This window comes from Dermacentor andersoni, chromosome 2 (assembly GCF_023375885.2).
Source record: "Dermacentor andersoni chromosome 2, qqDerAnde1_hic_scaffold, whole genome shotgun sequence".
NCBI lineage: Eukaryota > Metazoa > Arthropoda > Arachnida > Ixodida > Ixodidae > Dermacentor > Dermacentor andersoni.
In genome coordinates, this window is record NC_092815.1 from 60255177 (window position 1) to 60268146 (window position 12970).

Consider the following 12970-nt stretch of genomic DNA (forward strand, 5'->3'; position numbering starts at 1 on the left):
GGTCACCACTACCTAAACATACCCTGTTGTACGGTTTGTGGCTCGGCGTCGCATTTACCAACTCCTATGTCTTTCTTTTTGGAATGACCGACAGCTCCACGTGCGACACGTCAAGCTGTGATGAAACGCTCGCACACACTCTCTGTGTCTGCCCGCACTGTAATGCCAATAGGCAAGTTATGTGACTGCTGGACCAACTGGATAATTGTACTTTATCTAAACATGAAGTTCTAGGTCCATACTCCCAAAGAGACTCCATGCAGAAACCTTTATTCGCGGTACTCCAGTTCCTGCAGTCTCCGAGCTTTCGTGATAGACTAAGAATGCAGCCAGCTACCGCTCTGCAGTGTATGAAACAACCTAGCTCGTGCTCGTCTTTCTTTTTCTGTCTCTCCCCTTCCGCTCTCTATCTTTTTATCCCCCTACCCCTTCCCTTCGTGCAGGGTAGCCTTATTCGCGGTTCTCCAGTTTCTGCAGTCTCCGAGCTTTCGTGATGGACTAAGAATGCAGTCAGCTACCGTTCTGCAGCGTATGAAACCACCTAGCTCGTGCTCACCTTTCTTTTTCTGTCTCTCCTTTTCCGCTCTTTATCTTTTTATCCCCCTATCGCTTCCCTTCGTGCAGGGTAGCTAACCGGAACCACCTATGATTAACCTCTCTGATTTTTGATACATCCTGTCTCGCTCACCATAATTGCTAACAAGCGTGAAAGGACGCAGACAGAAGTGCTCTTGTGTACTTTTGCACTGGTCCTTTTGTCCTTTCACATTGCTTTGTAATTATGGCACCTTACCAATTTATTCTCTTTTTCGTGTTAGTCAAGCACAGGGACTTACAAGACTACTTCAACGCCTTTGATCTTGTTGGAAGAATCATCAATCTCTCTAGCACAAAATAATTTTCCGACACCTAGCTGCAGAAGGCAAAATCTTCCTTCTTGAAATTACCAGCAACATTAGCTATAACCCTGTGTTCAAAAGCATACTCGTAGAAACCTGCGCATTGTAAACTGAGAAATAACAAACGGGTCCATTTTCTTTCAGCTAGGTGCAGGCCACATGAGGACCCCAATTTGTACAGCACAGCTCCGACTATGCTGCCACACTCGCAGCATATTTATTTCGACAACGCACTACCGTCACCGTACAGCAAAACGAGCGCATGGAAATGAAACCAGGGAACGCACTCCGTAAACAATGATTGATATGCGTTTATTTACAGACACTCAACGTGACGTATAAGGCAACAATTTTCTGGCAACAGATATATTCACTGTTCTACTCTTCAACATCGAAGCTCTAACAGAAAACGGTTCACTCGCGGAAACTAGTGATCTTGACGTTTCCTGAGCGGTGAGAATAAAAACAGACAAAGGAAACTTTCATTCGCACACTCGCAGCATGCTTACCTTAAACATGCAGCTTTGGGCTGAGTAGTGTTCAAAGTAATGTTCATCTTTAGTCTAATACCATTTACCTGACTCAATACTCATTCCACGTGGCGAAAAGCTTTTCCCCTATGCTTTCAGTATTGTTGCGAATATTATTTTTTTTTTCAATAAGCTGGCTTGTGTCATCCGAGAAAAAGTGAATCTGGTTCCCGCTCACTTTAGTCGTGCGACAGCCCAGTGAATGATTCAGAGTTGATTTACTCTTCACTTCCGTTGTCCGTTCATTCATATAAAATCTTGTCCTCGTATGAAGGCAACAGTGTGCAGCACAGGTTAAAAACATCGCCTCGATCTGATGACCATAAAACTTTCAATTTAATGTTACAGGTTTACGTCAGCAGGAGCCATCCTGAAGTTCATCAGCCGGCCCTGACTGGCTGATGAACCCATGACTAAACCCCTGAAGGTCCAATCTGCAGTTTTTTATTGTATGCAGTAAAAAAAACTGCGCATTAAACCCGCATTATTTGAGTATAGTATGTGTCCTTGCCTTTTGCCAAAGATTTCTATTTTTGTCATGTCAGCAACTGCACAATGAGCGTTCCAACTCCTGTTAACACATATAGCTTGGTAGACCGCGGAAGAGTATCTATACCTTGAGCACGTCTTCTGCTCTTGAATCTTGCTCGTGCTTTGTCACAATGTTCGTATAGCATGCCTTATCACCTCGGTCATTTCTTCGCCCACTTGCATCTTTACTATGTGTGGATATGGCACGTGCACAGTCTAAGCTCGACCGCTAACGCGTAAGCTTGATCTTGGCGTGCACAGTTCTGGGTTGGCTGAGTTTCACTTGCAGACGCTGTCATCTGCTCGACACTGTCCATCCGGTTCAGACAGGAATAACACACCAGTCTGACAAACACAAAGTTGAAACACATTCTTGTAAGGGCTCCCCGATAACGCCGGCAGCGGAGTCTTGAGGTTCTGGAACACGATCCGTTCCGAGTCGAGGAATATCTGCGATGAAGACACAAGAAAAGAAAGGTGTATTACGTCTTGATTTTGACATTATTTTTGAGAAATCTACAGTGCACAATTTGTGGTGAATGTAAGGTTAAAAGCTTCACATTAAACAGGTTAACTGGCCCTACTTTCCCGGCAACTTGAAAGCAATGAACAATGCAGCTTAGTCAAACACGTATGTACAAACAAGCGTAAGACGCAACATGAGCAAAAAAAGATATGAGCAGATTAGACATACAACAAGAAACAATAAAAAACGTTTAGTCACCGATAGCATTACACAAAAAATATAACTCCTGCTTCAAATATAACAAGCAAAGAATCTACAATTAAGCTGTATTTCTTGAGTGTTTGTGGTAAACAGCTGTTTTATGAACTGGTAGGTATGATTAGCACACGTTCGTGGGATATGTCGGTATGCATGGTGTCTTGATATCTGAATGGGCCTATTTTCTCGCAAGCTTGCGGCGCTTTGCAAGTTAGAAAACAGTTTACGGAATACTGCCTTACGAATGGACAACAGTTGGCAGTCGTAAAAATCTGTTACTTTCAGAATGCGATCACTAAGAAATGAACTAGCAGAGTAAGCATTGTAAGGTAGCACTGTAAGCAGACCTCTTTCTACAACAAAACTAAATTGTTAAGTGCGTTTCCCGTACTACTACCACTTATTAAATGACACAAACTTAGGTGAGAATAGAAGAAAGAGTTACGTATGAGTAGCTTTTGTTTCAGGCGAATATACTGCTGGTATTTCTTAGAACACCTGGTGGCATACAGGGCTTCTTCCTTCGCAAAACACTTCAAAGGAACGGAATTCAAAACTGACGTCCACATAGGTCCTTGGGCGTTTACAGCATTTTTCTTCTTTTTCTTTCTTTTAATACATGCACTGATTCCGTGAAGACTTATAATTATTTCTTTCGAAACTCTACTTTTGTTAGTTTTCCGCTAATGAAGATAAGACAGACCAGAAGATGATTTTAATTTCGCGTTTAAATTCCAGCGCTGGTACATCAGTGATAGGTCGTGCATTTCAATGTATTGTCCCGCATTTAGGTCGTTTTGCCTAAGTAAAGCTTCCCGAAACGTGCTAAGTTCAGTTTTGCGCTCCCTTAGAAAACAATGTAGTCCCTCTTTGTCATATATATATAAAACTTGAAATGCACCGCTGGGTAGCGTAATGTTTACCTCGCCTTGCCTCGACTGGAGAGTAAGGTTCTGGTGACAGGCGACACTGATGTCTCCAGCTTTTGACTCCACAAGAACGCCTTGCGGCGCTTCCACCTTAAGCCTTCGGGTAGGCGACTCGAGCCTGAAAAGAAGTATGCGTTAGCGGCACTGAGAATAAGCGTTCGCTTCCATTCTTTTTTTTTCTTTCTTTTTTTTTGCAACCAGCAATTTCTGTTTCGAGTTTCTTCCATCTTCCTAACGTCTGACGCTTGAACTTATGCATTTAATAGCCCTGCGCAAGGAAAATGCAACGTAGGCGAATTCTAGGGGTCCTCAAGCAGATCGTCATTCGCTAGGCTCTCAATAAGAGAAACGTCGGGCAAGAGTATTACACGAACAAAAAAGTGTGTATTTTACAAAGAAGCGCCTAAGTATCTTTTTTTTTTTGCATATTGATTCGGGTTGTTCATGTCACTTTTTTTTAAGCAAGAGATTGAGATTCACTGCTTTTAATCAACGGATAGGAAACCGTATGCATGAATAGCGCAACGTCGTTGTGCTTCCTTTTTTTTCAGTAATCACGGGCTTACGGACATTACAAGTGCACTCACTTTAACTGCTTGAACGTCTCGGAACGAACTAACGGTGTCTGCACCGACCCGTCGAACCTTACGCCTCCAGGACCTGAAAAGACAAAGTATAGTTGAACATTTATTTCTTGGTGGAATAACAGAAGTAATCAACTACGTTATAATCGCGCCGCCGATGATGAATCAGTTTTTGTGCCACATCCCATCTTAAGTGTGTTTGACAAAACAACATTTCAGGTCCAAGAAGAGACCAGAATATGGTTGCTCGATCATTACTTGCCTAATTAAACCATTTCTGGACTTCCTTTATGCAAATAATACACAAATCATTTATGTAGTCATGACATGTACCCACTGGCTGCTGCACAGAGCGAACTAGCTATCTATCTCTAGATAGATGGATAGATGTAGGTAGACAGGTTAAATATATATATATATAAGACCGCATTCGCTACACCGGATGGCCTTTATGAATTTAACGTGATGCCTTTTGGCCTTTGCAATGCTCCTGCCACATTTGAGCGCATGATAGACAACGTACTTCGTGGTCTAAAATGGAAGACATGCCTCTGTTATCTGGACGATATTGTCATCTTTTCGTCTGACTTCAGCCAACATCTTCAACGATTAGACGAAGTTCTCAAGTGCCTTGCGAATGCTGGTCTCCAGATCAATACAAAAAAATGCAGATTTGCAACCAAAACAATAAAAGTATTGGGTCACGTCGTCTCAAAAGATGGCATCCAGCCTGACCCCGACAAGATTAGTGCCGTTCTTCAGTTTCCTCGCCCCCAGCAACAGAAAGATCTACGTAGTTTCCTCGGCTTGGCGTCATATTTTCGTAGGTTTATACGCAACTTCGCAGCAATAGCAGCTCCTCTACACAAGCTACTGGTTACCGGTGCCTCTTTCACGTGGACTAGCGACTGCGAGTCGGCTTTTCAAGCTCTTAAGCGGCATCTTACTTCCGGACCAGTGCTTCGCCACTTCGATAATCGTGCCCCCACCATACTCCATACTGACGCAAGCGCACAAGGTATTGGCGCAGTACTTCTGCAACGTAATACAGCATCTAAAGAGCAAGTCATAGCATATGCCAGCCGAACACTTTCTCCAGCTGAGCGGAACTACACCATTACAGAGCAAGAGTGCCTGGCTATCGTTTGGTCGATTCAGAAATTTCGCCCATACCTTTACGGCCGCCACTTCACCATCGTCACCGACCATCATGCTCTGTGTTGGCTGTCATCAATGAAAAACATGTCAGGACGCTTAGGACGCTGGATACTCCGCTTGCAGGAATATGACTTCACTATAACGTACAAGTCTGGAAAACACCATCATGATGCAGACGCATTGTCTCGCTGCCCACTCTCACTCTCTCCAGGTAACGCGCCGTCGTCTTCCCAACCACGTCGTTCCGATGCTACGCCTGCCTCTCACCAACTCTCGATAACATCCCTGGACCAAGTTACGCTTTCATCACGCTCTGATTTCGTCTCGCTTCAGCGGGCCGACTCCTACTGTCGAGCTCTCATGGATCGCCTTAGTGGGTTCGCCGAACCGCCCAACAGCCGCTTGCGACGCCAACTTCGACAATTCCGCCTTCAAGGTGGCGTGCTACACCGCTACATTTACCACCCAACAGGTCACCGGTGGGTCCCAGTTCTACCTCGCTGCCTTCGTTTGCGGGTATTAGAGGCACTTCACGACGATGTATCGGCTGGCCACTTAGGCTTCCACAAGACTTACGACCGCATAAAGACCCGCTGCTTCTGGCCTGGCCTATCCTCAACGGTGGCCAAATACATTGCCTCTTGTGCGTCATGTCAGCACCGCAAACGCTCGACATCCCCTCCTGCCGGTTTACTACAACCTCTCCCTTGCCCGGACGCACCTTTTGAATTTGTTGGCATTGATTTATATGGTCCCTTGCCGTTGACACCCTCCGGTCACCGTTGGATTGTCACTTCGGTCGACCATTTAACAAGATATGCCGAGACTGCCCCTCTGCGATCCGGCACCGCTTCTGAGGTCGCCGACTTTTTCTTGCGCGCCATCGTCTTGCGCCACGGGGCTCCTCGCGTTCTTCTCAGTGACCGTGGCAAGGCGTTCATTTCACAAGTCCTCGAGGAAGTTCTTCGAGCCACTAATACCGTCCACAAATCTACGTCCACTTATCATCCGCAAACCAATGGCCTTACTGAGCGCTTCCACCGTACGCTGTCTGACATGATTTCCCTGTACATCCGTCCTGACCACACTGACTGGGATAAAATTCTTCCTTTTGTGACATTCGCATATAACACTGCTATTCAACGAACTACCGGCTACAGCCCTTTCTTCCTTGTGTATGGACGATCTCCTTCCACCATATTCGACAGAGAACTATTTTTCGCACCTTCTTCGCCTAACGCGTCGCTTCCGGAAGATTTCGCTGCCCGAGTTGCACATTGCCGTCAAATCGCCCGGCAAAGCACAGAAGCTACCCAAGCTGAGCGCAAGCGTTACTGCGACAACAAACGCCGTGACCTACGTTTTCACCCTGGAGACCAAGTCCTGCTTTGGACTCCAGTCCGCACCCCAGGCCTCTGTGAGAAGTTCCTTCCACGCTACATTGGCCCATACACCGTTGTGCAGCAAACATCTGCAGTGAACTATCTCGTTCGCCCAGTACACTCCGTCACTGACCGGCGCCGCCGGAATGCTGAAATTGTTCACGTCTCGCGGATGAAGCCCTTCACTCCCCGTTTAGATAATCTCTAATCTGCGGCCAGGCTGGCCGCTTCCATGACGGGGGGAAGTTAGTGTAAGCACTATTAACGTACTTCGTCGTTTTCATTTGTACATAGCCATCATCATCTTCACTGTTCTTCGACTTCTTCGCGCGTGAGCTGGGGGCGTTGCCTTTGGTGGAAAAAACAGCGCTGGACAACTTGATCGGTCTCGGTATTATAATATATATATATATATATATATATATATATATATATATATATATATATATATATATATATATATATATATATATATATATATATATATATGTATATATATATAATTATACTAGAAAAATAGCAGTTCTGGGTCCGGGTAAATAAATGTTCACATTGAAGCAGACGCGCGTATGAAGCGGTTTATTTATTGACGTTTCGGCCGGGGTCCGGCCTTCATCAGAATACATTTCATGGTGTCAGCACAGTTAATATACATGTGCCTATCAACCAGATGAAGATACGCTTACATGAAAAACGAATAAAATGGGCGAACAAAATGCATCCGAATCGTTCAAAGGATAGCTGACACGTGTATAGACCGGTGGCGATTGCCAACATATCATCTAAAATACAAAGCATAAAAACGCATCGAAATGAATTGTAAAAAAGCCAATCGCCACGTCATGACATGTACCCACGGCTTTTCTAACACCGCAGACTTTCTAACACCGCAACAGGTCGCCACATTCCACAAAGTCTTTTTATCACTCCGGCACCCATCATCAAGACTAAATACACCATTCCACATCACATACACGAGAACCTCTGCATCCCCCCCCTTCCTAAAGACATGCACCCTGTGCACCACAAACAGCGCAGGAGGCAGCGAGCAAAGGCTCTCCAAAAACAATTCTCCACCTCAAAAGACGTGCTCTATGTTGATGCCGCCGAATATGGGAACAGAAATCATTACGCAATATCAGTCATTAACTCTCACGGCCAAGTCGCTGCGGCCGCCTCCATTCCTGGCTCTTCCTCGGAGGAGGAGGAAGAAGCGGCCATAGCCCTGGCCCTCACAATCCCAAATTCATCAGTTATCGTTAGCGACTCCAAAGCAGCCATACATAACTTCGGAGCGGGTAGGGTCTCTAAGCCAGCCCTATCCCTCCTCTTGGTCCATCCTTTCCATCAAACTGTGGCATTATTCTGGACTCCCGCGCATGCGGGCCTTGCCGGAAACGAGGCGGCTCATGCCAGTACCCGAGGGCTCAGTCATCAGATGTGTCGGACCTCGCCACGGAGGAGGCGCCGTTTACAGCGCGGGATCGACTTATTACCTACCACGACATCTGCACACACTTCCAGAGGAGGGTTGTAGCGCCGAAAAAGACAACACATAGCAAGCGAGACGGGACAGGCGGGACAGGGACAGACGCGACAGGGACAGACGGGACAGGACTTGCTATGGGTTGTTTTTTTCTGTGCGCCTGTCCCGTCGCGCTTGCTATGTGTTGTCTTTTTCGGCGCTACAACCCTCTTCTGGAAACATGCACCAACTAGCCCCCCAACAAGTATTACTCAGCTGCACACACTACCGATTAGACCGTTTAACCTTTCCGCCACTCATGGGCAAATCCCCGCGTAGGTGTGAAGTTCCGTGGCGACAGCTGCAGACTCGCACCTTCCCGTCCCCTTACCTCCTCCACCGCATTCATCCCGCCATTTACCTTTCTCCCTCTTGCAAATTCTGTCTCTCCCAAAGCAGACTTAAACCACATGATGTGAGGGTGCCCTAAGTACCCCCTTCCCCCTTTCCTCAAGCAATTAATATCTAGTGAGGAGCAGTGGGAGGCTGCCTTGCGCAGCTCGAGGCCCGATCTTCAGGAGGCCATCCTGGAGTGGGCTGAGAGGATAAAGGAGGCCTACTTCAAGTAGTTCCTCCCGCCACCCTCTATTTCATTGCCCCCTTCCCTTTAAAGAGGGATAAATAAAGTTTTTCATCATCATTCGCAAAAATAATAGTAAGAATGATCGTAATTCGCTATATCAGGCGATAAGAGCCCTTTTTGGAAGCGTGTGCAATTTGACATAATTATTGCTTCTCATGCACCCTTTTGACAGAAGACTCCAATGATGTCCGGCTATTTTTTTTTGTTGTTGTTGTTGCAGCACATTTCGTTATTTTGACACTAGATTTTTAGGGTCATTTCCGTTCTGTTAAATAAGCTGCCATATAGCTTGAAGCCATGAACGTAAAAGCAAACCGTGAACTCTGAGTTAGGCTTGTTTTTTGTTTCCTTAAGGAGAAAGAAGAGATCTACTCCGAGGAGTAAATTCTCACCGGTGACTTTTAGAGAGTCTGCTGCTACTGTAACTTCATCGTCGGCAGCCCGAAATAGCAGCTTTCCTCTCGAGTCACGGACTCGAAACTCGTCGGCGAAAGCTTCAACGATTGAATTTCCTGTAATGGATACAAAAACAACCACATTGTATTACGCTCGTGAGTACCAAGCCGGCGAACACAATACAGTACCTTCTCTACAACACTATTTTAACTTACTTTCAAGAGAAAATAATCCGAAAAGGCAACCGAGAAAAATGGCAGCGCACATCTCTTGTCTTACTTTCCTGCGTTGCCTGAGAGCTGCGCTTCTATGTATCGTACCTGGCGGAGGTCTACCCTGCAGTGGTAACTATACTAATAAAACAGTTGCAGTCTACATAAGTTATAACAATAACAAATTGACACTTACTTTTAATCCTTCATTAACGTTGTCAAAAGTAAATCAATGAGCGAACCATATTCGAAACTTAAAAGCAACGAGTCTGAAACGCGGCATGTACACGACGTGCTGGAGTACTCAAGTAACCCCCCCCCCCCCCCCTTCCTTCCATTTCGCCTTAGAGCACAATTTACTTTTTATTCATGTTTTGTACAATAGCATAACGGAACGGTATTACAGCTGCAAAGAGAAAAACCACTACGCGCCTGGGAGCAGTCGTAAGCTCCACGGGGCAGCGACCACTACGGCGAAGCGTTCGTCCCGGGTTCGATCCACGTATCACGACAAATGTCGCGAATCTATAAGAAACCGGTGTGGTTTTCCTTTCAACCTTAGGGTTACTCTATGTTGGATGACAGTTTTTACCTTCCAAGAAACTTTCTTCACGTTGCAGGTTACCGCGTAACTGATTTGCCATATTATGTGTTACTGTTGTTGCGATCGATAACAGCTTGACCCAGCAACTTCAAAGTGTGTGGATTAGATAGCGCCCGCAGAGCTGCAGGTGGCTCTGACGGTAACGGGGTGATTCTGCTCAGCTTAAGAGCTGTGCTTTTGGAAATAATAAATGTTCTTATTATTGCACACTGATCAGAAAAGCAGCTGGCAGTCTTTTCCGGGTAGCTGACAGCGTTCATTGTGGCATTCATATGTATACTGATTCTTCGTAATTCTTTTTATTTTGCAAAGTGGGTACGTTTTATAAAAAAATAATATATATAAAAAATGATTTGAAAGCATGCCTGCATGATGTTTATATTCACAGAAATCATACTGGGAGAACGCACTCACCTATAAAAAGTCTATTAGAAATCTGCCCTTGGTTATTTCTGGCATTGAGCGTAATGTTCTTGGAAGACTCTATGTTGAGGGGCTGTTCCTGAAAATAAAGCGATTGATTCAGTACCCAATGTACTGGCGTACACCAAAACATTTACCTTGAACAGCAAAAGAGATTGACACGAAAACAAATCTAGCGCATCCGTTCAGTATTTTGACATCCTGTTTTAGAAAGATATATACCGTATATTGCCGGACTCTGTGTGTAGGCCGGTCATCATTCCGGGCGGACTGACACCTGTTCTTCAGCCGCTGGACGTGGCGCTGAATAACTCACTCAAAGATTGCAGCGGCCTGTCCTACAATGAATGGCCCCAACAGGAAAACCCGAAGACACCGACAGGGCGGTTAAACCGAGCCTATTTATCTATTATTTATTTACTTATGACATACTGCCGGCCATGAGGCTAAAGCAGGAGTGGAATACAAAAAATATAACAATGTTAAATTGCAACATCCAAATTCAAGCAAAACTAGATGTAGGAAATAACCCATCACAACATTATATGAGCTAAACAACATAGTCACCTATATGGTCAATAGAATCCACACAGTAAGCCGGCAAAGAATTCCAACCAGTGATTGTCTGCGGAAAGAAATAATTCTCGAATAAATTAGTCTTAGCAAAGTACGGGGCAAGAGAAACGTGGTGGGAATGTCGGATTTGTTTAGTTGTCGATAGTGCTATGTACCGTGAGGAATATAATCCTCACTGTTTCAATGAGCGAAGCGGCGCAATGGGTCAACGATGCCTGGTATGGAGTGTCAACCGGCATGGTCCGTGCGGCCTATTCCAGGTGCGGCATCTCGGTACTGCCGACACCGTTTCCGACGGCGAGCCGCAGCATTGGCTCACACGGTGGCAATTACCGCGACTGCGTCCTTCTCTCAAGCGACGACGAGTCGTGAGCGACGTCACATGGACAAATAAGTGTTCCTTTGCATGACTCGCTCTTCTAAAAACTTATTGGTGAGCTAGAGCCACAGCATGAGGCTGTGTTCGGAGTCTTCATTTTTGTACCTAGAAGGAGTTACAAGTTGGAAGATCGACTTATAATCGGCAATGTACGGTAGCAGCTGTCTTTTTTTATTATTATTCAGCGGTAGAGTTAACTTGCCTAACGGAAACCTGGGAGGCTTACCTAAACATCGTGAAAAAAAAATCTGTACGTTCCGATCAGTACCACGCAGAGTTATCGACGTTCTTGTACCTGCGGCCCAATGAGGCAGTATAGCAACTAAGCCCGGGGAGCGTGTTTCGAAAACTCACGGCAGCGAGCAACACACACGGGTGCACCTACGTAAGTGCGCATTAGAGGCGCGCTGTTTACATTCGATACTTTGTACAACTTACTCCTCTCTCGTTTTGTAGTTTGTTTGCAGCACCTGTTGCATAGGGCGACCTGTCCTGATATCGGCCACGAATGGAGAAATAAAGAAACACGCAGTGGTCAACGCACTCGAACAAACTACGCTCGCGGGCGCTAGCAAGCAGAAAAACGAGGCACGCGATCTCGCGGGTGCTTCTCGGCAGCCCGCCTATCCGCCGAACATATTCCGGGGGCAGTACCACACCGGTCGTCGTTACCAAACAGCACCGACTGGCTACATGGAGTGCGCTCTCGCACGCACGCACACACGCACGTATGCGCGACCTGCAGGTTAAGGGCTTAATGAAGCTTGCGCGAGGTGCCCCGTGTCGTAGGCTTAATGAGACCCCGCTGATTGCGTGCCAACCGTTATTAATGGCGCCGCAGCCACCGCGCGGCGCGCGCTCTCCGCGCACCCCCCCCCCCCCCCCCCCCAGGCAGTGCCCTCATCTCCTCCCTCCTCACTCACACTCTCTTGTACACCGCCGCCACCCGCATTGCACGTCCCTACAACAGGTAACCCGGGATGATCGCGGCATACCATTAACGCCCTGCGAGTCGAACCGAATGCGTGCGGTGGGTGCGAGGGGACGGGAGGAGGGGGTGAGGATGTGGTGGAGTGGTTCGACGGCTGGCCGTCGAGGACCGTTCGCTTCCGCCGCCACCGCCGCCGTACGTGCGTCGTCGACACGAGTGGTTTGCCACCGGCAGCGGCCGTGGTTCTTGTTAGGCGCAAGTTCGAAATGCGCTCTGGGAGGCCCGCTCTGTCCACCCGTCCGATATGCTAGCCCTCTCCTTTTACTCCCTGGGGATAAAAAATAGTACGCCTGTTCTCCAGACCTCGCAATCGCGCGGCAGTCAGGCGGGCCGAAGCGTTTTGTGCACGCGTGTGTAGTGGTTCAGTGCTTAGGGTTCGCGTAAGTGTGGCCACTGAGCAATGACCCTGCCTCGCTGCGCTCTGTAAGCTTGCGTCCGGAGGCGATTGCGTTCTTGGAAATAAAAGGGGTAAGACGTAAACGGAAGCGAAGAGAGAGGTAAACGATGGTTCGCAACCTGCAAACTGGATTTGTAGTCTTGAAAA

At 46.7% G+C, this 12970-nt stretch overlaps 1 protein-coding gene across 1 annotated transcript in view; it reads right to left on the bottom strand.

Moving 5' to 3' along the window:
- Positions 1 to 1190: 1190 nt before the first annotated feature.
- LOC126542231 (zeta-sarcoglycan-like) overlaps positions 1191 to 12970 on the bottom strand; it is a 59540-nt gene continuing 47760 nt past the window's right edge. Inside the window, exons 5-9 of the mRNA XM_050189197.3 lie at positions 10472 to 10559; positions 9238 to 9357; positions 4201 to 4273; positions 3608 to 3731; positions 1191 to 2410 (exon numbers count right to left, since the gene is read on the bottom strand). Of these exons, the coding sequence (XP_050045154.1) occupies positions 2240 to 2410; positions 3608 to 3731; positions 4201 to 4273; positions 9238 to 9357; positions 10472 to 10559 (576 nt within the window). The 3' untranslated portion in view covers positions 1191 to 2239. The remainder of the gene's footprint in view (positions 2411 to 3607; positions 3732 to 4200; positions 4274 to 9237; positions 9358 to 10471; positions 10560 to 12970) is intronic.